This window comes from Somniosus microcephalus, unplaced genomic scaffold, assembly GCF_052327205.1.
Source record: "Somniosus microcephalus isolate GS21.2 unplaced genomic scaffold, FLI_Smic_1.0 unresolved_chr1, whole genome shotgun sequence".
Taxonomy (NCBI): Eukaryota; Metazoa; Chordata; class Chondrichthyes; order Squaliformes; family Somniosidae; genus Somniosus; species Somniosus microcephalus.
The window spans coordinates 6173666-6201032 of NW_028225179.1; the positions used below are offsets into that span (position 1 = coordinate 6173666).

At 47.8% G+C, this 27367-nt stretch overlaps 2 protein-coding genes and 1 long non-coding RNA gene across 7 annotated transcripts in view; 1 reads left to right on the forward strand and 2 right to left on the reverse strand.

Annotated features, from left to right (window-relative positions):
- The window catches only part of LOC147093351 (uncharacterized), a 94028-nt gene extending 92914 nt beyond the window's left edge, over window positions 1–1114 (reverse strand). The window contains exon 1 of the mRNA XM_085974192.1: window positions 1043–1114. Coding sequence (XP_085830318.1) covers window positions 1043–1114 — 72 coding nt within the window. The remainder of the gene's footprint in view (window positions 1–1042) is intronic.
- A 14754-nt stretch (window positions 1115–15868) lies between these two features.
- Window positions 15869–27288, reverse strand: LOC147093352 (uncharacterized). Of its 3 annotated transcripts, none has more exons than XR_015074693.1 (3): window positions 26061–26475; window positions 25407–25565; window positions 15869–16027 (listed from the first exon to the last, which is right to left on the reverse strand). It is a non-coding gene; the product is annotated as an uncharacterized LOC147093352 (long non-coding RNA). The 3 variants fall into 3 exon arrangements; XR_015074692.1 differs by lacking the exon at window positions 26061–26475 and adding an exon at window positions 27122–27288 and having other exon boundaries at window positions 15872–16027; XR_015074694.1 differs by having other exon boundaries at window positions 15873–16027; window positions 26375–26472.
- The window catches only part of LOC147093353 (uncharacterized), a 56627-nt gene continuing 55975 nt past the window's right edge, over window positions 26716–27367 (forward strand). Inside the window, exon 1 of one of the 3 annotated variants that reach the window (XM_085974286.1) lies at window positions 26716–27109. In XM_085974286.1, the coding sequence (XP_085830412.1) occupies window positions 27015–27109 (95 nt within the window). In that variant the 5' untranslated portion in view covers window positions 26716–27014. The remainder of the gene's footprint in view (window positions 27110–27367) is intronic. The other 2 variants (XM_085974285.1, XM_085974284.1) reach the window with 2 other exon arrangements.

Genomic DNA, 27367 nt, shown 5'->3' on the forward strand with positions numbered 1-27367 from the left:
CACTAACTCGCTGTGTAACACAATGTTACCTCACCACCCTTTCAGACAATGCATTCCAGATCTCACTAACTCGCTGTGTAACACAATGTTACCTCACCACCCTCTCGGGCAATGCATTCCAGATCACACTAACTCGCTGTGTAACACAATGTTACCTCACCACCCTGTTGGGCAATGCATTCCAGATCTCACTAACTCGCTGTGTAACACAATGTTACCTCACCACCCTGTTGGGCAATGCATTCCAGGTCTCACTAATTCGCTGTGTAACACAATGTTACCTCACCACCCTGTCGGACAATGCATTCCAGATCACACTAACTCGCTGTGTAACACAATGTTACCTCACCACCCTCTCGGGCAATGCATTCCAGATCTCACTAACTCGCTGTGTAACACAATGTTACCTCACCACCCTGTTGGGCAATGCATTCCAGATCTCACTAACTCGCTGTGTAACACAATGTTACCTCACCACCTTCTCGGGCAATGCATTCCAGATCTCACTAACTCGCTGTGTAACAATGTTACCTCACCTCGCCTGTGGCTCTGTTTCCACTCACTTTAAATCTGCGTCGTCTGGTTACTGACCCCTTCTGCCAATGGAAACAGTTCCTCCTTATTTACTCATCAAAACCAATCATGAGTTTCAACAGCTCTATAAAATCTTCGTTTAACCAACTCTGCTCTAAAAAGAACAAACCAGTCTCTCCCCAGAACTGAAGTCCCTGATCCTTGGTACAATTCTCTCAAATCTCTTCTGCACCATCTCCAAGGCCTTGATATCCTCCCTAAAGTGTGGTGCCCAGAATTGAAAACCATACTTCAGCTGAGGCCTAACCAGTCTGTTCTAACAGTTGAACATCACTTCCTTGCTGTTATTCGCTATTCCTCCTGTAATAAAGCCGAGGACATGGCTCATGGTGTCAGCACTTGACTAATGAGCACTGTCGGAGGCGAGGACATTCACCACTGTTCCACTAATATTAACAGTGGTGTCACTTTAAGCAGATTGGTGATGCAATATCTTTAGGGGTCTTACAATATCTGGAAACCTCTTAAATACATAACTGGTTTGATCTGACTGCTGTTTTACAATTATAATTCTCCACATGTGCGCGTGTCCCGCTGTGTGTCTAACAAACTCTCAGTCAGCGTCCTTCCCTTTCCCCACTGGGGAAATGTGAAAGCGATTCAGTCCCGGATCAGTAATTTCTCCAAACTTAAGTTGATGTTATTCGCCGGCATTAAGTTATAACCCAATTTGAGACCTTGTAAGATGGAGTTTTCTGCTGTTTGACACACGCAGACTCTGGTATAATAAACACACGACAACAACAGCAGCACCGTAGGGAATCAAGCTGAATACAGAAAGTACAGAGGAGAAATCAAAAACAAACTAAGAGGGGCACGGAAAAACTGAGGAAAGATTAGTGGGAATAGAATAGGGAACATTAAAATCTTTCTTAAACATGTAAAGCCTCAAAGGAGAGTCAATGGAAAGGTGCGATGATTAAGGACCAAAAGGGCAATCTTCTGGTGGATGCAGTGGGCATGGCTGAGGTACTGAATGAGTACTTTGCATCTGCCTTCACTAAAGAAGAGGATGCTGCCAATGTTACAGTAAAGGAGAGGGTGGTAGTGAAATTGGACAGGATATAAATAGACCAAGAGGATGTAGTGAAACAGTTGACAGCGCTCAAAGTGGAAGTCTCATGGTCTGGATGGGATGCATCCTGGGTTACTGAGAGAAGTCTGGCTCTGGCCACAATCTTTGAATCCTCCTTGGATAGGGGAGTGGTGCCACAGGACTGGGGATTTGCAAATGTTACCCCCTCATTTAAAAACGGAGCGTGTGGTAAACCAATGAACGACAGGCAAATCAGTCTAGCGCTGGTGTTCAGGAACCTTCTGGAGATAAATCATTGAGAACCTGCTAAGATATCATCCCTCCTTACAGCAGTAATTGACTCCTTGATTAATACTGCGACACCCCCTCCTCTTTTACACCCCCCTCTGTCTTGCCTGAAGATTCTATACCCTGGAATACTGAGCTGCCAGTCCTGCCCCTCCCTCAACCATGTCTCTGTGATAGCAACAATATCATACTCCCATGTGTTCATCAACACCTTGAATTCATCTGCTTTACTCGCAAGACTCCTTGCATTAAAATAAATGCCATCCAGCCTTGCCATACTCCCTTGTGCCGTTACATATTTGCTCTGCCTTCCAGGCCGACTTGTTTTTTCCTCTATATTTGGCTGTGCATCACACCCTATTGTAGCTCCACTCTGTATCCCATCCCCCTGCCAAGTTAGTTTAAACCCCCCCCAACAGTACCAGCAAACCTCCCTGCAAGGATGTTGGTCCCGTTCCGATTCATGTGCAACCCGTCCGACTTGTACAGGTCCCACCTTCCCCAGAAGCAGAGCCAGTGATCCAGGAAACTAAAGCCCTCCCTCCTGCACCAACTCTTCAGCCACGCATTCATCTGCTCTATCCACCTATTCCTATACTCACTACAACGTGGCACCGGGAGTAATCCAGAGATTACAACCTTTGAGGTCCTGCTTTTTAATCTGCTACCCAGCTCCCTAAATTCTTGTTGCAGGACCTCATCCCGCTTTCTACCCATGACCTTGGTACCAATGTGAACCACGACCTCTGACTGTTCGCCCTCCCCCTTCAGAATGCCCTACAGCCGTTCAGTGACATCCTTGACCCTGGCACCAGGGAGGCGACATACCATGCTGGAGTCACGTCTGCAGCCACAGAAATGTCTATCTGTTCCCCTTAGGATAGAATCCCCCATCACTATTGCGCTCCCACTCTTTTTGCTCCCCTCCTGTGCAGCTGAGCCACTCATAGTGCCACGGACTGGGCTCTTGCTGCATCCCCCTCAGAAAGCATCTCCCCAGCAGTATCCAAAACGGAAAATCTGTTGGAGAGAGAGATGGACCCAGGGGACTCCTGCACTGCCTTCCTAGTTCTTTTACTCTGTCTGGCGGTCACCCATTTCCTGTCTGCCTGTGCATTCTTTACCTGCGGTGTGACGACCTCGTTAGACAAGCTATCCATGAAGAACTCAGCTTTGCGGATGCTCCAGTGACTCCAGCCGCAGCTCCAAAACGCAGATTGCGAGTAGCTGCAGCTGGAGACACTTCCTGCACACATGTTCGCCCTGGACACCAAAAGTGTCCCTGACCTCCCACATTGCACAGGAGGAGCACTCCACACTGCTGAGCTGCTCTGCCAAGTCCTATCCTTAATTTACTCCCTTTAAATATTAAATACACTAGGGACCTTACTTCCCTTTAAACACGACTTACGCTAAACTAGAGACCTTACTTTTACTTTAACGACTGGACTGTAGAAATACTCACCAGGTCCTACGTACCAATCAGCTCCTTCCCTGGTTGTGATGTCACTTCAGCGGTTTTGCAGTTGTAGTTTGACTGCTCCCGCTCTCAGATTCTTTCCTGCAGTCCTGTGACGTCACTCCTTGATTTTGCTGTTCTTTTGGAATTCGCCGGATAAGTATCGGCCTCCTCACTGCTGCCGACTCCTCGCAGGTCCGCGCTGTCCTCGGCCTCCCGCTGTTCAGCGAATGAGGCCCGACCAGAGCGGACCTGCGAGCGAGCAGCTGAGGAGTTTCAAAAACCGGCGGCAGTTGGGGCGCGGCGGCTGATTCAGCGAACGAGGCCCGACCAATTCAACAGCAGGGGAAGAGAGGTAAAAAGTAATCAAATTGTGACGTCACCAGGAAGCAGGTAAGTGATTGGTTGGTGAGTATTTCTCTCTTTTTTAAACTTTAACTCTGGTTTATAGTTTCTAAGGTCTCTCTAGTGTAGCAGGGACTGCTGGTAAACCAGTTAACTGTAGTGTAATTAGTGGGATTGATTGATTTAATTTAAATTCAATTAATTAAAAGGGTAAGTCATGGCAGGACAGCCGGGCCCCGTGATCTGCTCCTCCTGCGATATGTGGGAACTCAGGGACACTTCCTGTGTCCCTGACAACTACATGTGCAGGAAGTGCATCCAGCTGCAGCTACTGACAGACCGCATTGCGGCGCTGGAGCTGCGATTGGATACATACCGGAGCGTTCACGATGCTCAGGACATCGTGAATAGCACATTTACGGAGTTGGACACACCACAGGTAGAGGTTGGACAGGAAGAAAGGGAATGGGTGCCAACAGGCAGAGTACTAGGCACAGGCAGGTAGCGCAGGGGTCCCCTGTGGCCATTCCCCTCTCCACCAGATACACTGATGTAAGAAAAAGGAGGCTTACCATCAAGTAACTTTAAAGTAAGCTTTAAGTAACCTATAAACACACTATATACAAGAGAGGTCTTTACCATGCCTCTGGTAGAAGCCTCTTACAATACTGAACAGACCAGTATTTATACCAGTCCAACAGGAAGTGACACATGACAGGAAGTGAGGTATGTACACAGTTCATAGTTCATAGTTCACAGTTCACAGGAAGTGATGACATAACTTCCCGGAAGTTATTATTTTTATCACATTCTTCCCTCCTGCAGGTTTAGGAGGTTGTGGTCTACCTTTTGGTCCGCAGCCGCCGAACAAGGAAGAGTCGCACCCGTTTGGATTCCCGTCGTAGAGGGTCGCTGGTCCGCTTACATGCGGTTGGCCATTGGCCAGAGTCCGTGTGGCCTGGATTGCCCTGTGAAGGGTCGGGGAGATCATGGCTTCGAGTACGAGCCCCAATAGGTTCAAAGTCAGACTGCCTCTGTTCAGAGGGAGGTGCAGAGCTGGTCTGTGGCAGACCAGTACTTTCATGCGTGGTACTGGGAGGGTCGCAACCTTGAGCACGGGGTTCTACCGGCACCAAGCTAGTTGGTGTCCGATCAGGATCCTGGAGAGGGGTACCCGATAGGTCCCAAGAGTTTCCTGGTGAAATGCCATCACCCGATGTCCCACTAGGTCCTGGTGGGCAGGGAGCCAGATCCCGTAATGATACGGTAGATTCTCGGCCGTCGGAATATCGTATGTTTGCATAGGTGGGGTTGGCATCGGTTAGTTCAACCTCGTCTACAAGAGGGTCATTTTTAGACGTCCGAACGTATCTTCGGAGTAATACAGGTCCAGGAGTAGTTAGCCATGACGGGAGTGATGTCCCATGAGATGAGCGACGCTGGAATCCAAAGAACCGCTCATGAGGTGTAGTATTTGTGGCTGTAGAAAGCAGGGACCGTATAGAGTGCAATGCATCCGGAAGCACTGTTTCCCATTGCTGGTCTGGTAGGCCCCGAGATCTTAAAGCGAGACGTACGGAATTCCAGATGATACCGTTATACCTCTCTACCTGCCCATTTCCGATGGGATGGTATGGTGTTGTTTTGCTTGTAGCAATTCCCCGTTCTGAGAGGTAGTCCTTGAGTTCCCTCGACATAAAGGATGGACCCCGATCTGAGTGAATATAAGCCGGCATGCCAGAGAGAGAAAATACCTGCTCAAGGCAGGAGATTACTGTGGACGCCAGCATATTGGAGCAGGGGAAGGCAAATGGAAAACGTGAATATTCGTCGATCATGGCGAGCAAATATGTGTTCCGAGTTGAAGAGGGCACTGGGCCCTTAAAATCGATGCTAAGTCGTTGCATCGGTTGGGTTGCATGTATGAGTATACCATCTGAGGGGCGGAAGAACTGAGGTTTTAATTCCGCACAAAGCCGGCATTCTGAGCATATTTTCTTTACATCTCCAGTGGAAAAAGGGAGATTCCGTGATCGTACGAAATGTAGCATGCGCGTAACGCCAGGATGGCACAAACCATTGTGGACATCCATGAGGGTGGAGGATGACATAGTGGAGCAGAATGCCCGTGTGAGGGTGTCCGGGGCCACATTCTCCTTGCCAGGCCGATAGAGAATGGTATAACCAAAAGAGGCCAGTTCCATCCTCCAAAGTTGTATTTTATTATTCTTAATTTTGGTTCGTTTTCGATTATCGAGCATGAAGGCGACTGATCGTTGGTCCGTGATCAATGTAAAGTGCTGGCGAGCTAGAAAATGGTTCCACTTCCGTACTGCCTCTATGATGGCTGTGGCTTCTTTCTCAACCGGAGGATAATGTAGCTCGGCACCTTGTAAGGTCCTGGACATAAATGCTACAGGACGACCTTCCTGATTCAGAGTAGCCGAGATCGCCACCTCCGAGGCATCACATTCAACCACGAAAGGGAGATTCTCATCAATGGAGTGAAGAGCCGCTTTCTCCAACTGTTTTTTGAGAAGGTTAAAGGCTGCAACAGCCGCTGTTCCCAGTGGAAATGATCTAGTATGCAGCAAGGGTTGGATTTTGTCCGAAAAATGAGGAATCCATTTAGCGTAGTATGCAAACAGACCGAGAGCCCGACGTAAAGAAGCCGGATTCTTAGGTGACGGGAGCTCATGGAGCGGGCGAAGTCTTTCTGGGTCTGGCTTAATGATACCATTGCCTACGCAGTAGCCAAGGATGTTGATGGTCGGTTGCGACTCAACAGATTTGGATTCATTCAGGGTCAAATTACGGCGATGGAGGGCATCCCGAAATTTTTGGAGGTTGGAGTCGTGTTCCTGTTGATCGTGACCTGCAATGGTAATGTTATCAAGATAGGGAAAAGTGTCCCTTAGGTTTTCCTGCTTAACCAGGCCATCCATTGCCCGTTGAAAGACAGCCACTCCATTAGTAACCCCGAATGGGAGGCGACGAAATTGGTACAGCCGTCCATTAGCCTCAAAGGCTGTGTACTGCTTATCTGAGACCTTCAAGGGTAACTGATGATAGGCACTTTTTAAATTGTAAGTTGAGAACACTTTGTATTCGGCCAGTTTATTAACCATATCATCAATGCGTGGCAATGGGTAGGCGTCCAAGTCGGTATATTGATTGATGGTTTGCGAATAATCGATGCATAGTCGCTGTTTGTGAGGTTTTAGAGGGTTCTTGACAATGACGACTTGAGCCCGCCAGGGCGACGAACATGGTTCAATGATATCCTCTGCTAGAAGTCGAGAGATTTCAGCCGCAATAAAAGATTGGTCTTCCTGATTAAAGCGCCGCGATTTCGTTATTATCGGTTGGCATTGAGGCGGAATACTGGCAAATAATGAGGGTTCATCAAGTGAAGCTGCTGATAATGCACAAAATGGTAATTTAGACGGTATATTAGAAATAGTAAGTCCGGGTTTGGATCCACCAAACTCAATGGTGAGTTTCTTATGCTGTTTTTGGAAGTCCAGTCCTAAGAGGAGATCACTACATAAGTCCTTGAGCACCGAAAGTCGGGTGGAGGGATACATACGACCATGAAGTGTCATATCAACAACACAAAAGCCGGAGATTCTGGTATTAAGTGATGACTGGGCCATCGCAATTGCCTGGTCCGATGGGAAGACATGTAGTTTCAATTTCGCAACAATCTGTTCCTTAATGAAACTATCAGTACTTCCTGAGTCAATTAAGGCATCTAAGGTATGCCCTTTAATTGAAATTTTTGTGGCAGCATGAGACAGGTTCTGTGGGCAAGCAGCTGTAATTGGTGTCGTTGCACAGAGAGTGGCTAAAACTCTCGGTGTGCTTCTTCGGGAGAGAGCTCGAGAGGAAGCTTGATAGGTCCTAGCTGGAGCATCTTGATAGGCCCTAATTGGGGCAGTTCGGTAGGCCTTAGCTGGATTGGCCCTCGTAGAGGCCCTTGATAGGCAAACTTTAGCAAAGTGTCCTTTTTTCCCGCAATAACTGCAGATTGCATTGCGAGCAGTGCAGGTTTTCCTAGGGTGAAAAGCATCTCCACAAAAGAAGCATTCCTTCCTAGATTGCCAAGAGGCTGCTAAAGTGGGGTCGTCCTCCTCTTCTTCATCAGAATTATCAGAATTAGATTCCCCCATGATAGGGTTCACCTGAGACCGCTTGAATTGTCTGGTTGCAGCTACAGCAGCAGATCAAGATCTGGGCAGCTGATAGAGGTCTGCATTTCTCTTTGCCAAATCCAGTGAACAAGCTAGGTCAAAAGCTTTTTGTAGCTCAAGTGTTTTACTTTCTAGTAGACGCTGGCGTATAAATGGAGAGGCAATCCCGCAGATGAAAGCATCACGAATCATTTCTTGGCGGTACAGCTCAGCTGAGGCTGCCTGAAAGTTACAATCTACGCTGAGCCTGCGAAGTTCTTGCAGGAATTCGTCAAGTGATTCCCCTGGCCCTTGTCGGGCTGTGGCCAGTAGATGTCTAGCATAGACCTCATTTGGGGTCTTGGCATACAGTTTCTTAAGTGCCCGAATCACCTCATCGTAATTATCCCATTCATCAACATATTCGAACACTTTTGGGGTCACATAATTGATAAGTATCTTCAATCTAGCAGGAGCATCCGCTTCACATTCATCCAGAAAATTCTCAAAAGTACGGTACCAATGCTTCCATACCCTGCCAGCTGCTGGTGCATTCGGGTCCAAGTCCAGACGAATAGGTCTAAGGATTTTCTCCATGATGGGTGGTTCCCTGGATCCTTAATTCCGAGTTTGTCCGAAGGTCTAGTATTCGTGAGTGTAAATACTAAGTTACTTAAATTGATGTAAGAAAAAGGAGGCTTACCATCAAGTAACTTTAAAGTAAGCTTTAAGTAACTTATAAACACACTATATACAAGAGAGGTCTTTACCATGCCTCTGGTAGAAGCCTCTTACAATACTGAACAGACCAGTATTTATACCAGTCCAACAGGAAGTGACACATGACAGGAAGTGAGGTATGTACACAGTTCATAGTTCATAGTTCACAGTTCACAGGAAGTGATGACATAACTTCCCGGAAGTTATTATTTTTATCACATACACCACTTTGAGTACTGTTGGGGGGGGATGGCTTATCAGAGGAAGGCAGCAGCAGCCAACTTCCTGGCACCAGGGGTGGCTCTGCTGCACAGAATGGGAGGAAAAAGGGTAGAGCTATAGTAATAGGGGATTCAATTGTAAGGGGAATAGATAGGCGTTTCTGCGGCCGCAAACGAGACTCCAGGATGGTGTGTTGCCTCCCTGGTGCAAGGGTCAAGGATGTCTCAGAGCGGCTGCAGAACATCTTGGAAGGGGAGGGTGAACAGCCAGTTGTCGTGGTGCATATAGGCACCAACGATATAGGTAAAAAGCGGGATGAGGTCCTAAAAAGCGGAATATAGGGAGTTAGGAGATAAATTAAAACACAGGACCTCAAAAGGTAGTAATCTCAGGATTGCTACCAGTGCCACGTGCTAGTCAGAGTAGAAATAGAAGGATACTTCAGATGAATACGTGGCTAGAGGAATGGTGCCAGGGGGAGGGATTCAAGTTCCTGGGACACTGGAACTGGTTCGAGGGGAGGTGGGACCAGTTCAAACCGGACGGTTTGCACCTGGGCAGGGCCGGAACCGATGTCCTAGGGGGGAGTGTTTGCTAGTGCTGCAGGGGAGGGTTTAAACTAAAATGGCAGGGGTTTGGGAACCTGAGCAGGGAGACAGAGGAAAGGGAAACAAGGATAAAAGCAAAAGATAGGAAGGAGAAAAACAAAAGTGGCAGTCAGAGAAATCAACGGTTTAAATCAAACGTGGCCACAGTAAATAATAATTTTAATAGGTCTAAGAGCGTTAAAAAAACAAGCCTGAAGGCTTTGTGTCTGAATGCGAGGAGCATTTTTAATAAGGTGGATGAATTGGCTGCGCAAATAGAAGTAAACAAATACGATTTGGTTGGGATTACGGAAACGTGGCTCAAGGAAGGCCAGGACTGGGAACTCACCAGGGGTATTCGATATTCAGGAAAGATAGGCAAAAAGGAAAGGGAGGTGGGGTAGCATTACTGGTTAAAGAAGAGATTAACACAATTGTAATGAAGGATATTAGCTCTGATGAGGTGGAATCTGTATGGGTAGAATTGAGAAATACTAAGGGGAAAAAAACGTTAGTGGGAGTGGTTTATAGACCTCCAAACAGTAAGGCGGAGGTTGGGGATGGCATTAAAAGGGAAATTAAAGAAGCGTGCAATAAGGGCACAGCAGTCGTCATGGGTGACTTTAATCTACATATAGATTGGGCCAACCAAATTAGTAACAATACTGTGGAGGAGGAATTCCTGGAGTGTTTACGGGATGGTTTCCTGGACCAATATGTCGAGGAACCAACCAGAGATCAGGCCATCTTAGACTGGGTATTATGGAACGAGAAAAGATTAATTAGCAATCTTGTTGTACGAGGCCCCTTGGGTCGGAGCGACCATAATATGATCGAATTCTTCATTAAGATGGAGAATGAAGTAGTTGACTCGGAGACTAGGGTCCTGAATTTAAATAAAGGAAACTACGATGGTCTGAGCAGCGAGTTGGGGAGGATTGATTGGGGAATGGCGCTCAAAGGGTTGATGGTGGATCGGCAATGGCAAACATTCAAAGACCGAATGGATGAACTACAGAATTTGTTCATCCCAGTTTGGCATAAAAATAAAACAAAAAAGGTGACCCAACCGTGGCTAACAAGGGAAATTAAGGATAGCATAAGGTCCAAGGAGAGGGCATATAAATTGGCCAGAAAAAGCAATAATCCTGAGGATTGGGAGCAGTTTAAGATTCAACAAAGGAGGACAAAGGGATTAATTCAGAAAGGGAAAATAGAATATGAGTGTAAGCTTGCAGGGAACATAAAAACTGACTTCACATATCTATAAAAGCTTTTACAGAGAAAAAGATTGGTGAAGTCAAGCGTAGGTCCCTTGCAGTCAGAATCGGGGGAATTTATAATGGGGAACAAAGAAATGGCAGACCAACTGAATACATATTTTGGTTCTGTCTTCACAAAGGAGGACACAAATAACCTCCCAGAGATGCCGGGGAACATAGGGTCTGATGAAAGGGTGGAACTGAAAGAAATCAGTATTTGTAGGGAAATGGTGTTAGGAAAATTGATGGGACTGAAGGCCGATAAATCCCCAGGGCCTGATAATCTACATCCCAGGGTACTTAAGGAAGTGGCCCTAGAAATAGTAGATGCATTGCTGGTCATCTTCCAGAACTCGATAGACTCTGGAACGGTACCCATGGATTGGCAGGTAGCTAATGTTACCCCACTATTCAAAAAAGGTGGTAGAGAAAAGGCGGGGAATTATAGACCGGTAAGCTTGACATCGGTAGTGGGGAAAATGCTAGAGTCCATTATAAAAGATGTAATAGCAGAGCACTTGGAAAGCAGTGACTGGATCAGACAAAGTCAACATGGATTTACAAAAGGTAAATCGTGCTTGACTAATCTACTGGAATTTTTTGAGGATGTAACTGGTAAAATAGATAAGGGAGAATCAGTGGATGTGGTGTATTTGGACTTTCAGAAGGCTTTCGATAAGGTCCCGCATTAGAGATTAGAGTGCAAAATTAAGGCACATGGGATTGGGGGCAAGGTATTGACTTGGATAGAGAACTGGTTGGCGGACAGAAAGCAAAGAGTTGGAATAAACGGGTCGTTTTCCGAGTGGCAGGCAGTGACTAGTGGGCTGTCGCAAGGATCGGTCCTAGGACCCCAGCTGTTCACAATATCTATTAATGATCTGGACGAGGGAATTGGATGTAATATCTCAAAATTTGCAGACGACACAAAGCTGGGTGGGAGGGTATGCTGTGAGGAGGATGTCGTGAAACTCCAGTACGATTTGGACAGGTTGGGTGATTGGGCAGAAACATGGCAAATGCACTATCATGTGGATAAATGTGAGGTTATCCACTTTGGTGGCAAAAACAGGAAGGCAGATTATTATTTGAATGGCAATAGATTGGGAGAAGGGGAAGTGCAAAGAGACCTGGGTGTTCTTGTGCACCAGTCGCTGAAGGTAAGCATGCAGGTGCAGCAGGCGGTTAAGGCGGCAAATGGTATGTTGGCCTTCGTAGCAAGAGGGTTCGAGTACAAGAACAAGGATGTCTTGCTGCAGTTGTACAGGGCCTTGGTGAGACCGCACCTTGAGTATTATGTGCAGTTTTGGTCACCTTACCTGAGGAAGGACGTTCTTGCCATGGAAGGAGTGCAGCGAAGATTCACCAGGCTGATACCTGGGATGGCAGGAATGACGTATGAGGAGAGAGTGTGTCGATTGGGATTATACTCACTGGAGTTTAGAAGATTGAAAGGGGATCTCATCGAAACCTATAAAATTCTGTCAGGCCTGGACAGACTAGATGCAGGAAGGATGTTTCTGATGGCTGGGGAGTCCAGAACCAGGGGTCATAGTCTAAGGATAAGGGGTAAGCCATTTAGGACTGAAATGAGGAGGAATTTCTTCACCCAGAGAGTGGTGAACCTGTGGAATTCTCTGCCACAGAGGGCGGTGGAGGCCAGTTCATTAAGTATATTCAAGAAAGGGTTGGATATATTTCTTAAGGCTAAAGGGATCAAGGGATATGGGGAGAAGGCAGGGACAGGGTACTGAATTTGGATGATCAGCCATGATCTCATTGAATGGCGGAGCAGGCTCGAGGGGCCGAATGGCCTACTCCTGCTCCTATCTTCTATGTTTCTAAAAGGCATTTGATAAGGTGCCACATAAAAGGTTGCTGTGCAAGATAAGGACTCATGGGGTTGAGGGTAATATATTAGCTACAAGGACAGGTTGGAGAGGCTGGATTTGTTTTCATTAGAGCAAAGGAAGTTGAGGGGTGATTTGATAGCGGTGTACAAGATTATGACGGGTTTGGATAGGCTAGACAGGGAAAGGCTGTTCCCACTAGTTGATGGTACAAGGACTAGGGGACACAGATTTAAGGTTTTGGGCAAGAGATACAGGGGGGGCGATGTGAGTAAAAACCTTTTTACACAGCGAGTGGTGAGGACCGGGAACTCGCTGCCGACGGAAGTGGTGGAAGTGGAGACACTCGATGTTTTCAAGGGGAGGCTGGATAGGCACTTGAGGGAAATTAACTTGCAGGGCTACGGGGATAGAGCGGGGGAATGGGACTGACTGGATTGCTCCACAGAGAGCCGGCACGGACTGGATGGGCCGAATGGCCTCCTTCTGTGCCATTATGACTATTAGCATTGATAGAGGATTGGTTAACTGACAGAAAACAGAGAGTAGGGATAAACAGGACATTTTCAGCTTGGCAGGCTAGTGGGGTGCCACAAGGATCAGTGCTGGGCCCTCTGCTATTTACAATCTATATTACTGACTTAGATGAAGGGACCGAGTGCAATGTATCCAAGTTTGCTGCTGATACAAAGCTAGGTGGGACAGTAAGCTATGGGGACACAGAGCCTGCAAAGGGATATGGGCAGTCTAAGTGTGCGGGCAGTAAGGTGACAGATGGAATACAATGTGGGGAAATGTGTGCGTATTCACTTTAGTAGGAAGAGTAGAAAGACAGAACCTTTTTTAAATGGTGAAAAATGATTAAATGTTGGCGTTCAGAGAGATTTAGGTGTTCTCGTACAGGAAACAAAGTTAGCATGCAGGTACAGCGAGCAATTGGGCAGGCGAATGGCATGTTGGCCTTTATTACAAGGGGTTGGAATACAACAGTGAGGAAGTCTTGCTACAATTGGACAGAGCTTTGGTGAGACAACACCGGAGTACCGGGCACAGTTTGGTCTCCTTTAGGAGCATTAGGAACAAGGTGGATGAATTAGTTGTGGAAATAGAGGTAAACAAGTATGATTTGATTGGGATTACAGAAACGTGGCTGCAGGGTGGGCAAGGCTGGGAACTTAACATCCAGGGATATACAATATTTAGGAAGGATCGGCAAAAAGGTAGGGGAGGTGGGGTAGCATTGCTGGTAAAGGAGGGGATTAATGCAATGGAAAGGAAGGATATTAACTCGGATGAAACGGAATCTGTATGGGTAGAAATGAGAAATAGCAAGGGGAGGAAAACGTTAGTGGGTGTGATATATAGGCCTCCAAATAGTAATATGGAGGTGAGGGAAGGCATAAAAAGGGAAATTAGAGAAGCGTGCGATAAGAGCACAGCTGTCATCATGGGTGACTTTAATTTACATATTGATTGGACTACCCAAATTAGTAAAAATTCTGAGGAGGAGGAATTCCTGGAATGTTTTCGGGACGGTTATCTGGACCAATATGTCGAGGAGCCGACTCGAGATCAGGCCATTTTAGACTGGGTATTGTGCAATGAGAAGGGACTTATCAACAATCTTCTTGTACGAGGCCCCTTGGGTCAGAGCGATCATAATATGATCGAGCTCTCAGTCGAGATGGAGAGTGAGGAAATTGAATCAGAGACTAAGGTCCAGAACTTAAATAAAGGGAATTACGAGGGTATGAGACGGGAATTGGGTAAGATTGATTGGGTGGTGTTTCTGGGGGGATTGACAGTGGATAGACAATGGCAAGCATTCAAAGATAGAATGGAAGAATTCCAGAACATGTTTATACCGGTTTGGCATAAAAATAAACCTAAAAAGGTGGCTCAACCGTGGATAACGAGGGAAATTAGGGACAGCATAAAATCAAAAAAAAGGGCATATCAACTGGCAAAAAAAAGCACCAGACCGGAAGATTGGGGGCAGTACAGGATACAGCAAAAGAGGACAAAGGGATTAATCAGGAAGGGGAAAATAGAATACGAAAGTAAACTTGCAGCAAACATAAAGACAGACTGCAAAAGCTTTTATCGGTATATCAGGAGGAAAAGACTGGTAAAATCCCAAGTCGGTCCCTTGCAGTCCGATTCGGGAGAATATATAATGGAGAATAAGGAAATGGCAGACCAATTAAACTCATACTTTGGTTCTGTATTCACAAAGGAGGACACAAATAACCTCCCAGGAATATCGGCAAACATAGGGATTAATGAGAGGGAGGAGCTGACAGAAATTAGTATCTCTAGGGATATGGTGTTGGGTAAGTTGAGGGGACTGAAGGCCGACAAATCCCCGGGGCCTGATAAACTACATCCTAGGGTACTTAAGGAGGTGGCCCTGGAGATAGCAGATGCTCTAAGGATCATCTTCCGGAACTCCATTGACTCGGGAACAGTACCCGTGGATTGGAGGGTAGCTAATGTTACCCCAATATTTAAAAAGGGGGGTAGAGAGAAAGCAGGGAATTATAGACCAGTAAGCCTTACATCGGTTGTGGGCAAAATGCTAGAGTCCATTATTAAGGATAAAATAGCGGAGCACTTGACAAATGGGGAAAGGATCGGACAGAGTCAACATGGATTTACAAAGGGTAAATCGTGTTTGACTAATCTGCTGGAATTTTTTGAGGAAGTAACTGGTAAAATAGATGGGGGAGAGCCAGTGGATGTGGTGTACCTTGACTTCCAGAAAGCCTTCGATAAGGTTCCACACAAAAGATTATCATGCAAAATTAAGGCTCATGGGATTGGGGGCAAAGTATTAACGTGGATAGAGAACTGGCTGGCGGATAGAAAACAGAGAGTTGGAATAAACGGCTTGTTTTCGGAGTGGCAGGCAGTGACCAGCGGGGTGCCGCAAGGATCTGTCCTGGGACCCCAGCTGTTCACAATATATATAAATGATCTGGATCAGGGAATTGGATGCAATATTTCCAAATTCGCTGACGACACTAAACTAGGAGGAGGGGTGGGCTCTGATGAGGATGTCAGGAGGCTACAGTGCGATTTGGACAGGTTGGGGGAATGGGCGGATACGTGGCAGATGCACTATAATGTGGATAAATGCGAGGTTATCCACTTTGGGGGTAAAAACAGGAGGGTAGATTATTATCTAAATGGCAATAGATTGGGAGATGGGGAAGTGCAGAGGGACCTGGGTGTTCTTGTGCACCAGTCACTGAAGGAGAGCATGCAGGTGCAACAGGCGATTAAGAAGGCAAATGGTATGTTGGCCTTCATATCAAGGGGGTTCGAGTATAGGAATAGGGATACCTTACTACAGCTGTACAAGGTGCTGGTGAGACCGCATCTGGAGTATTGTGTACAGTTTTGGTCGCCCCATCTGCGGAAGGATGTTCTTGCCATGGAAAGAGTGCAGCGGCGATTCACCAGGCTGATACCTGGAATGGCGGGAATGACCTACGAGGAGAGATTGAATAGTTTGGGCTTGTACTCACTGGAGTTTAGAAGATTGAGAGGGGATCTCATCGAAACATATAAAATTATGGCAGGCCTGGACAGGCTGAATTCAGAGAGAATGTTTCCAATGGCAGGGGAGCACAGAACCAGGGGCCACAGTCTAAAAATAGCGGGCAAATCATTTCAAACAGAGATGAGGAAGAATTTCTTCACTCAAAGAGTGGTGAGCCTGTGGAATTCCCTGCCACAGAGGGCTGTGAAGGCTAATTCAATAAATATTTTCAAGAGAGAATTGGATATATTTCTGAAGGCTAAGGGGATTAAGGGTTACGGAGAAAAGGCGGGGACGGGGTACTGAACTGGTAAGATCAGCTAAGATCTCAGACGAAGATCAGCCATGATCTCATTGAATGGCGGAGCAGGCTCGAAGGGCCGAATGGCCTACTCCTGTTCCTATCTCTATGTTTATGTTTATCGTTAAAGGATGGGATAAAGACAGGAGGGAGAAATTACCTCAGCTCCAAAAATAAAGTTAAAAAATCAGTTTGGGTGGAGCCAAGAAACAGCAAGGGGCAGAAAACATTGGTTGGAGATGTTAAAAGGCCCCCAACTGTAGTTGTAATGTAGGGCGGCGTATAATTCAGGGAACTAGAGGTGCATGCAGCAAGGGTAATATATTAATCATGGGGGATTTGAAGCTATGTATAGATTGGGAAAAACAAATCTGCAGTAATAGTATGGGGACATCATCTGAGTCAATGGGACTCTCTCTGACCTTTCTCCCCAGTCCATCTCCAGGATCAGTGTGTATCTGAGTCAATGGAAATCTCTGACCTTTCTCCCCAGTCCATCTCCAGGACCAGTGTGTATCTGAGTCAATGGGACTCTCTGACCTTTCTCCCCAGTCCATCTCCAGGACCAGTGTGTATCTGAGTCAATGGAAATCTCTGACCTTTCTCCCCAGTCCATCTCCAGGACCAGTGTGTATCTGAGTCAATGGGACTCTCTGACCTTTCTCCCCAGTCCATCTCCAGGACCAGTGTGTATCTGAGTCAATGGGACTCTCTCTGACCTTTCTCCCCAGTCCATCTCCAGGACCAGTGTGTATCTGAGTCAATGGGACTCTCTCTGACCTTTCTCCCCAGTCCACCTCCAGGACCAGTGTGTATCTGAGTCAATGGGACTCTCTGACCTTTCTCCCCAGTCCATCTCCAGGACCAGTGTGTATCGGAGTCAATGGGACTCTCTCTGACCTTTCTCCCCAGTCCACCTCCAGGACCAGTGTGTATTGGAGTCAATGGGACTCTCTCTGACATTTCTCCCCGGTCCATCTCCAGGACCAGTGTGTATCGGAGTCAATGGGACTCTCTCTGACCTTTCTCCCCGGTCCATTTCCAGGACCAGTGTGTATCTGAGTCAATGGGACTCTCTCTGACCTTTCTCCCCAGTCCATCTCCAGGACCAGTGTGTATCTGAGTCAATGGGGCTCTCTCTGACCTTTCTCCCCAGTCCATCTCCAGGACCAGTGTGTATCTGAGTCAATGGGACTCTCTCTGACCTTTCTCCCCAGTCCATCTCCAGGACCAGTGTGTATCTGAGTCAATGGAATTCTCTGACCTTTCTCCCCAGTCCATCTCCAGGACCAGTGAGTATCTGAGTCAATGGGACTCTCTCTGACCTTTCTCCCCAGTCCATCTCCAGGACCAGTGTGTATCTGAGTCAATGGAATTCTCTGACCTTTCTCCCCAGTCCATCTCCAGGACCAGTGTGTATCTGAGTCACTGGGACTCTCTCTGACCTTTCTCCCCAGTCCATCTCCAGGACCAGTGTGTATCTGAGTCAATGGGACTCTCTCTGACCTTTCTCCCCAGTCTATCTCCAGGACCAGTGTATATCTGAGTCAATGGGACTCTCTCTGACCTTTCTCCCCAGTCCATTTCCAGGACCAGTGTGTATCTGAGTCAATGGAATTCTCTGACCTTTCTCCCCAGTCCATCTCCAGGACCAGTGAGTATCTGAGTCAATGGGACTCTCTCTGACCTTTCTCCCCAGTCTATCTCCAGGACCAGTGTATATCTGAGTCAATGGGACTCTCTCTGACCTTTCTCCCCAGTCCATTTCCAGGACCAGTGTGTATCTGAGTCAATGGGACTCTCTCTGACCTTTCTCCCCAGTCCATCTCTAGGACCAGTGTGTATCTGAGTCAATGGGACTCTCTCTGACCTTTCTCCCCGGTCCATCTCCAGGACCAGTGTGTATCTGAGTCAATGGGACTCTCTGACCTTTCTCCCCAGTCCATCTCCAGGACCAGTGTGTATCTGAGTCAATGGGACTCTCTCTGACCTTTCTCCCCAGTCCATCTCCAGGACCAGTGTGTATCTGAGTCAATGGGACTCTCTCTGACCTTTCTCCCCAGTCCATCTCCATGACCAGTGTGTATCCGAGTCAATGGGACTCTCTCTGACCTTTCTCCCCAGTCCATCTCCAGGACCAGTGTGTATCTGAGTCAATGGGACTCTCTCTGACCTTTCTCCCCAGTCTATCTCCAGGACCAGTGTGTATCTGAGTCAATGGGACTCTCTCTGACCTTTCTCCCCAGTCTATCTCCAGGACCAGTGTGTATCTGAGTCAATGGGACTCTCTGACCTTTCTCCCCAGTCTATCTCCAGGACCAGTGTGTATCTGAGTCAATGGGACTCTCTCTGACCTTTCTCCCCGGTCTATCTCCAGGACCAGTGTGTATCTGAGTCAATGGGACTCTCTCTGACCTTTCTCCCCAGTCCATCTCCAGGACCAGTGTGTATCTGAGTCAATGGGACTCTCTCTGACCTTTCTCCCCAGTCCATCTCCAGGACCAGTGTGTATCTGAGTCAATGGGACTCCCTCTGACCTTTCTCCCCAGTTAATCTCCAGGACCAGTGTGTATTTGAGTCAATGGGACTCTCTCTGACCTTTCTCCCCAGTCTATCTCCAGGACCAGTGTGTATCTGAGTCAATGGGACTCACTCTGACCTTTCTCCCCAGTCCATCTCCAGGACCAGTGTGTATCTGAGTCAATGTGACTCTCTCTGACCTTTCTCCCCAGTCCATCTCCAGGACCAGTGTGTATCTGAGTCAATGTGACTCTCTCTGACCTTTCTCCCCAGTCTATCTCCAGGACCAGTGTGTATCTGAGTCAATGGGACTCTCTCTGACCTTTCTCCCCAGTCCATCTCCAGGACCAGTGTGTATCTGAGTCAATGGGACTCTCTGACCTTTCTCCCCAGTCCATCTCCAGGACCAGTGTGTATCTGAGTCAATGGGACTCTATGACCTTTCTCCCCAGTCCATCTCCAGGACCAGTGTGTATCTGAGTCAACGGGACTCTCGGACCTTTCTCCCCAGTCCATCTCCAGGACCAGTGTGTATCTGAGTCAATGGGACTCTCTCTGACCTTTCTCCCCGGTCCATCTCCAGGACCAGTGTGTATCTGAGTCAATGGGACTCTCTCTGACCTTTCTCCCCAGTCCATCTCCAGGACCAGTGTGTATCTGAGTCAATGGGACTCTCTCTGACCTTTCTCCAAGGTCCATCTCCAGGACCAGTGTGTATCTGAGTCAATGGGACTCTCTCTGGCCTTTCTCCCCAGTCCATCTCTAGGACCAGTGTGTATCTGAGTCAATGGGACTCTCTGACCTTTCTCCCCAGTCCATCTCCAGGACCAGTGTGTATCTGAGTCAATGGGACTCTCTGACCTTTCTCCCCAGTCCATCTCCAGGACCAGTGTGTATCTGAGTCAATGGGAGTCTCTCTGACCTTTCTCCCCAGTCCATCTCCAGGACCACTGTGTATCTGAGTCAATGAGACTCTCTGACCTTTCTCCCCAGTCCATCTCCAGGACCAGTGTATATCTGAGGCAATGGGACTCTCTCTGACCTTTCTCCCCAGTCCATCTCCAGGACCAGTGTGTATCTGAGTCAATGGGACTTTCTCTGACCTTTCTCCCCAGTCCATCTCCAGGACCAGTGTGTATCTGAGTCAATGGGACTCTCTGACCTTTCTCCCCAGTCCATCTCCAGGACCAGTGTGTATCTGAGTCAATGGGACTCTCTCTGACCTTTCTCCCCAGTCCATCTCCAGGACCAGTGTGTATCTGAGTCAATGGGACTCTCTCTGACCTTTCTCACCAGTCTATCTCCAGGACCAGTGTGTATCTGAGTCAATGAGACTCTCTCTGACCTTTCTCCCCAGTCCATCTCCAGGACCAGTGTGTATCTGAGTCAATGGGACTCTCTCTGACCTTTCTCCCCAGTCTATCCCCAGGACCAGTGTGTATCTGAGTCAATGGGACTCTCTCTGACCTTTCTCCCCAGTCCATCTCCAGGACCAGTGTGTATCTGAGTCAATGGGACTCTCTCTGACCTTTCTCCCCAGTCCATCTCCAGGACCAGTGTGTATCTGAGTCAATGGGACTCCCTCTGACCTTTCTCCCCAGTCCATCTCCAGGACCAGTGTGTATCTGAGTCAATGGGACTCTCTCTGACCTTTCTCCCCAGTCCATCTCCAGGACCAGTGTGTATCTGAGTCACTGGGACTCTCTGACCTTTCTCCCCAGTCCATCTCCAGGACCAATGTGTATCTGAGTCAATGGGACTCTCTCTGACTTTTCTCCCCAGTCCATCTCCAGGACCAGTGTGTATCTGAGTCAATGGGACTTTCTCTGACCTTTCTCCCCAGTCCATCTCCAGGACCAGTGTATATCAGAGCGTTGGCGGGAATCTCGAGTGGCAGAGCGGGGCTATACAAGGCCCCAGAGACCAGGTAAGGCCTCAGAGCGTCGGCGGGAAACTCGAGCGGCAGAGCGGGGCTATAAAAGGCCCCAGAGACCAGGTAAGGCATACCAAGCTCCAGTCTGGGAACTCGGAGGGAAGGAGAGAGGTAAAAATTAATCCAAGTGTGACGTCACCAGAAAGCAGGTAAGTGATTGGTTGGTAAGTATTTCTCTTTTTTTTTAAGCTTAAACTCTGGTTTATAGTTTCTAAGGTGCGATATTCATCATCTAGAATCAGAGCAGAGGGTATTTAAAAATAATATTAATAAATGTAATTAATTACATAGAATGGGAGATCAGGTGATGTGTTGCTGCTGCAATATGTGGGAGCTGGTGGACACCATTGATGCTCACGGTGATCACATTTGCAGTAAGTGTTGGCTGCTCGAGGAATTCCGGCTCCGTGTTGAAGAGCTGGAGTCCGAGCTTCAAACACTGAGACACATCAGGGACGGGGAGAGTTACCTGGACTCTGTATCAGGAGGTAGTCACACCAATTAGATTAATTAATTCAGATGTAGTCCGTGGCCAGGGACTAGAAGTGAGGCAGGTATGGGGATCCAGGAGGTAGTGTTGGAGGAGCCGCAGCCCTTGCTCTTGTCCAACAGGTTTGAGGCTCTTACTCCCTGTGAGGATGGGAACAGGGACTGCGGGGAGGATGAGCAACCTGGCCACAGCACCGTGGAGCGGGGGGCCATTCAAGTGGGGGGATTTAAAAGAAATGTTGTAGTGGTAGGGGATAGTATTGTTAGGGGGATAGATAGAGTTCTTTGCAGCCGAGAGCGAGAGTCCCGAAGGCTGTGTTGCCTGCCCGGTGCCAGGGTTAAGGACATCACCTCTGGGCTAGAGAGAAACTTGGAGTGGGAGGGGGAGGATCCAGTTGCCGTGGTCCATGTTGGTACCAACGACATAGATAGGACAAGGAAGGAGGTTCTGCTGAGGGAGTTTGAGCAGCTAGGGGCCAAATTAAAAAGCAGAACCACAAGGGTAATAATCTCTGGATTACTACCTGAGCCACGTGCAAATTTGGCTAGGGTAAATAAAATTAGAGAGTTAAATGCGTGGCTCAAAGACTGGTGTGGGAGAAATGGGTTTTGCTTCCTGGGACACTGGCATCAGTACTGGGACAGGAGAGAGCTGTTCCGTTGGGACGGACTTCACTTGGCCAGTGCTGGGACTAGAATCCTGGCGAATCGAATAACTAGGGCTGTAGAGAGGGCTTTAAACTAATTAGTGGGGGGGAGGTTTTAAGAGAGCGAAAAATAAAAATGACAGTGGAGAAGGCAATAGAGCAAGGTAGCAGTGGGGGAATTAAAAACCAGAGCGTGTCAGGAAGGGACAGAATGAATAATGATAAAGGTAAAGTAGTAAAAGGGGTAAAAGCAGGAATAAATTGTCAGAAAACATATTTGAAAGTTCTTTATCTGAATGCACTCAGCATTCGTAACAAAATTGACGAGTTGACGGTGCAAATAACTACACATGGGTATGATCTGGTGGCCATTACGGAAGCATGGCTGCAAGATAATCATGACTGGGAACTAAACATACAAGGGTATTTGACAATTAGGAAGGACAGACAGGAAGGAAAGGGAGGTGGGGTTGCTATGTTAATCAAGGATGGAATCACTGCAATAGTCAGAAATTATATTGGGTCAAAGGATCAGGATAGTGAAACAGTTTGGGTGGAGATAAGGAATAATAAGGGGAAAAAGTCACTAGTGGGCGTAGTCTATAGGCCTCCTAACAGTTGCAACTCTGTTGGTCGGAGTATAAATCAGGAAATAGTTGGGGCTTGTAATAAGGGAACAGCTATAATCATGGGGGATTTTAACTTTCATATTGACTGGACTAATCAAATTGGGCATGGCAGCATTGAGGAAGAGTTCATAGAGTGTATTAGAGACGGGTTCCTTGAGCAGTATGTAACTGAACCAACCAGGGGGCAGGCAATCTTAGATCTGGTCCTGTGTAATGAGACAGGATTAATAAAAAATGTCCTAGTAAAGGATCCCCTTGGACTGAGTGACCATAATATGGTTGAATTCCAAATTCAGTTTGAGGGTGAGAGAGTTGGAACTCAAACCAGCGTGCTAAGCTTAAATAAAGAAGACTATGAAGGTATGAGAGTAGAATTGACTAAAGTGGACTGGGAAAACAGATTAAAGTGTAAGACGGTACAAGAGCAGTGGTCTACATTCAAGGAGACATTTCACATCTTTCAAGATAAATATATTCCACTGAGGAAAAAGGGGAGTAAAAGAAAAGACAGCCATCCGTGGCTTAGTAAAGTAATAAAGGATAGTATCCGACTGAAAACAAGGGCATATAAAGTAGCCAAATCTAGTGGGAGGATAGAAGATTGGGAAGCATTTAAAAGCCAGCAAACAATAACTAGAAGGTTAATTAAGAAAGGGAAGATAAATTATGAAAGTAAACTAGCAAAAAATATAAAAACAGATAGCAAGAGTTTCTACAGCTATATAAAAAGAAAAAGGGTGGCTAAAGTGAACGTTGGTCCCTTAGAGGATGGGACCGGGAAACTACTGGTGGGGAACATGGAGATGGCAAAGACGCTAAACAAAGATTTTGTATCAGTCTTTACAGTAGAGGACACTAAAAATATCCCAACGCTGGACAAACAGGGGGCAATGGGGGGGGGAGGAGCTAAAGACGATTAAAATCACTAAGGAGATGGTACTCAGTAAAATAATGGGACTTAAGGCGGATAAATCCCCCGGACCTGATGGCCTACATCCTAGGGTCTTGAGAGAAGTGGCGGTAGGGATTGTGGATGCATTGGTGATCATTTTCCAGAACTCCCTGGACTCAGGAAAGGTCCCGGCAGATTGGAAAACTGCTAATGTAACACCCTTATTTAAGGAGGGAAGTAGACAAAAAGCTGGAAACTATAGACCAGTTAGCCTAACATCTGTGGTTGGCAAAATGTTGGAGTCCATTATTAAGGAAACAGTAACAGAGCATTTGGATAAACATAATTTAATAGGACAGAGTCAGCATGGTTTTACGAAGGGGAAGTCATGTTTGACAAATTTGCTCAAATTCTTTGAGGATGTAACATACAGGGTGGATAAAGGGGAACCAGTGGATGTAGTGTATTTGGACTTCCAAAAGGCATTTGACAAGGTTCCACACAAAAGATTACTGATCAAGATAAAAAATCACGGGATTGGGGGTAATATATTGGCATGGGTGGAAGATTGGCTATCTAACAGAAAACAAAGAGTTGGGATAAATGGTTCGTTCTCGGGCTGGCAATCAGTAACTAGTGGTGTTCTGCAGGGGTCAGTGCTGGGACCCCAACTCTTTACAATCTATATTAACGATTTGGAGGAAGGGACCGAGTGCAACATATCCAAGTTTGCCGACTATACAAAGATGGGGGGGAAAGCAGTGAGTGAGGCGGACATAAAAAACCTGCAAAAGGACATAGACAGGCTAAGTGAGTGGGCAGAGATTTGGCAGATGCAATATAATGTTGGAAAGTGTGAGGTTATGCACTTTGGCAGAAAAAATCAAAGAGCAAGTTATTATCTAAATGGAGAGAAACTGCAAAGTACTACAGTACAAAGGGATCTGGGGGTCCTGGTGCATGAAACACAAAAAGTTAGTATGCAGGTGCAGCAGGTGATCAGGAAGGCCAATGGAATTTTGGCTTTTATTGCAAGGGGGATGGAGTATAAAAACAGGGAAGTCTTGCTGCAGTTATACAGGGTATTGGTGAGGCCACACCTGGAATACTGCGTGCAGTTTTGGTTTCCATATTTAAGAAAAGATATACTTGCTCTTGAGGCGGTTCAGAGAAGGTTCACTCGGTTGATTCCGGAGATGAGGGGATTGACTTATGAGGAAAGGTTGAGTAGATTGGGACTCTACTCATTGGAGTTCAGAAGAATGAGAGGCGATCTTATCGAAACATATAAGATTGTGAGGGGGCTTGATCGCGTGGATGCAGTGAGGATGTTTCCACTGATGGGTGAGACTAGAACTAGGGGGCATAATCTTAGAATAAGGGGCTGCCCTTTCAAAACTGAGATGAGGAGAAACTTCTTCACTGAGAGGGTAGTAAATCTATGGAATTTGCTACCTCAGAGAGCTGTGGAAGCTGCGACATTAAATAAATTTCAAACGGAGATAGACATTTTCCTAGCAGATAAGGGAATTAGAGGTTACGGGGAGAGGGCAGGGAAGTGGACGTGAGTCTAGGTTCGGATCAGCCATGATCCTATTGAATGGCGGAGCAGGCCCGAGGGGCCATATGGCCTACTCCTGCTTCTTATGTTCTTAATAGGACTCTCTCTGACCTTTCTCCCCAGTCCATCTCCAGGACCAGTGTGTATCTGAGTCAATGAGACTCTCTCTGACCTTTCTCCCCAGTCCATCTCCAGGGCCAGTGCGTATCTGAGTCAATGGGACTCTCTCTGACCTTTCTTCCCAGTCCATCTCCAGGACCAGTGTGTATCTGGGACAATGAGACTCTCTCTGACCTTTCTCCCCAGTCCATCTCCAAGACCAGTGTGTATCTGAGTCAATGGGACTTTCTCTTACCTTGCTCCCCAGTCGGTCTCTGGAAGCTCTTTGAATCGGAAGGGTTGGTGCTCACAATCCTGTGCTGGTTAACCGGCTGTTGTTCCTCAGTCGACAATCCCTGTTTACTTTGAGCTGAGCACCTTCGTCAATCACACCATCATTCACCGGGAGATCTAACTGTGGCAAAGCAGAAAATAAGAACAACATTGAAAGCGTGAAATAATGTAATGTAGACATTTAATCTGCTTACTAATAATCCAATGTGAAGGCGGAGTATTTGTTTGATTTTGTGCCTTTGCTCAGATCCCCAGTTGCGGGGCTGTGTGTTTAGTTTGGGGATTTTCCCTCAGATCCCCAGTTGCGGGCTGTGTGTTTAATTTGGAGATTTTCCTCAGATCCCCAGTTGCGGGGCTGTGTGTTTAGTTTGGAGATTTTCCTCAGATCCCCAGTTGCAGGGCTGTGTGTTTAGTTTGGGGGATTTTCCTCAGATCCCCAGTTGCGGGGCTGTGTGTTTAGTTTGGGGATTTTCCTCAGATCCCCAGTTGCGGGGCTGTGTGTTTAGTTTGGAGATTTTCCTCAGATCCCCAGTTGCGGGGCTGTGTGTTTAGTTTGGAGATTTTCCTCAGATCCCCAGTTGCGGGGCTGTGTGTTTAGTTTGGAGATTTTACTCACAGTAAATTTCCGGCCTCCTGAGACTCCCCCATTCTCACTGCTCTGGGCGGAAATGCGCCATTTTCTGTGCGGAGTTACTGCCCGGAGTGGTGACCCTGTGAAACTCGGGGCTGAGCAGCCGCTGTCGGGCCGGGTGCTGAATGGAGCGGAGTTCCCTCAGTCACAGAGCGCCAGCCTAGAACCAGCGCTGTGACCCTCCCTCCCTCGCTGTGATCTAAACTCGGGGCTGAGCAGCCGCTGTCGGACCGAGTTCCCTCAATCACAGAGCGGGCCCTGTAACCCGGGCAACCAGCCTGTGTCTGACCCTCACTCACCGATCAACCCGCGCCGCCCGGCCCAGCACACAGCAGGGGAGAGGCACTGCGCCTGCGCCGGAGGGCAGGGGAGCGGCACTGCACCTGCGCGGGAGAGGGAGAAAGGGAGCGGCAATGCGCCTGCGCCGGAGGGCAGGGGAGCGTTACTGCGCCTGCGCGGGAGAGGAAAGGGAGCGGCACTGCGGCTGCGCGGTAGAGCTGTGTCGCACGAACGCATCAATGTCGCTCCCACTGCTAGGAGAACTACATCGGAACATATACAGGCCCAGGTTAACGGCAGCCATCTTTGTAAAGGAGGGAGGAAAGTTCAGTGCGACGTCACCATATGCCTGAAGCAAAGAGCCTTGTGTCCAATGCGGGGAATAAAAGCCCACAGCCTCCCCGGGCCCTGAACACGGGACTGGAGAAACTCGCTGCCCTGCGGATCAGACAATCAGCCGGCGCTAGTCCCGCCCCTCGGGCTCCCCGATTGGTTGGAGGATCCGCCGCCGGTTCGCTCCTCCAGCCCCGCCCACTGGGTGCCGCTAGTCCCGCCCTCGGGCTCCCCGATTGGTTGGAGGACCCGCCGCGGGCTCGCTCCCTATTGGTCGGAAGCACCCGTCAATCAGGCCGAGGACCCGCGTCACATGTTTATGAGACGATGACGTCAGTGGGGCCGCCGGCCCCGGTCACGTGTCTGAGAGTCCGCGAGGCTGAATCCGCTCCGTTCGCTTTCCGGGACCCTAAAACTACCAGGTTTGTGTTTACCGTCATTTATTTCCCCGTCCTTCTCCACTCGTCCGTCTAACTGAGAAAACTCGCTTTCGGCCCGTCATTCCGACTCTTCAACCGTTAACGACCGTCACCCAGAGTTTCGCCCCCGAGCATGCGCACTAGCAGCTGGTCCTGGGACTCTGCCCCTGAGCATGTGCACTAGCAGCTGGTCCTGGGACTCTGCCCCCTGAGCATGCGCACTAGCAGCTGGTCCTGGGACTCTGCCCCTGAGCATGTGCA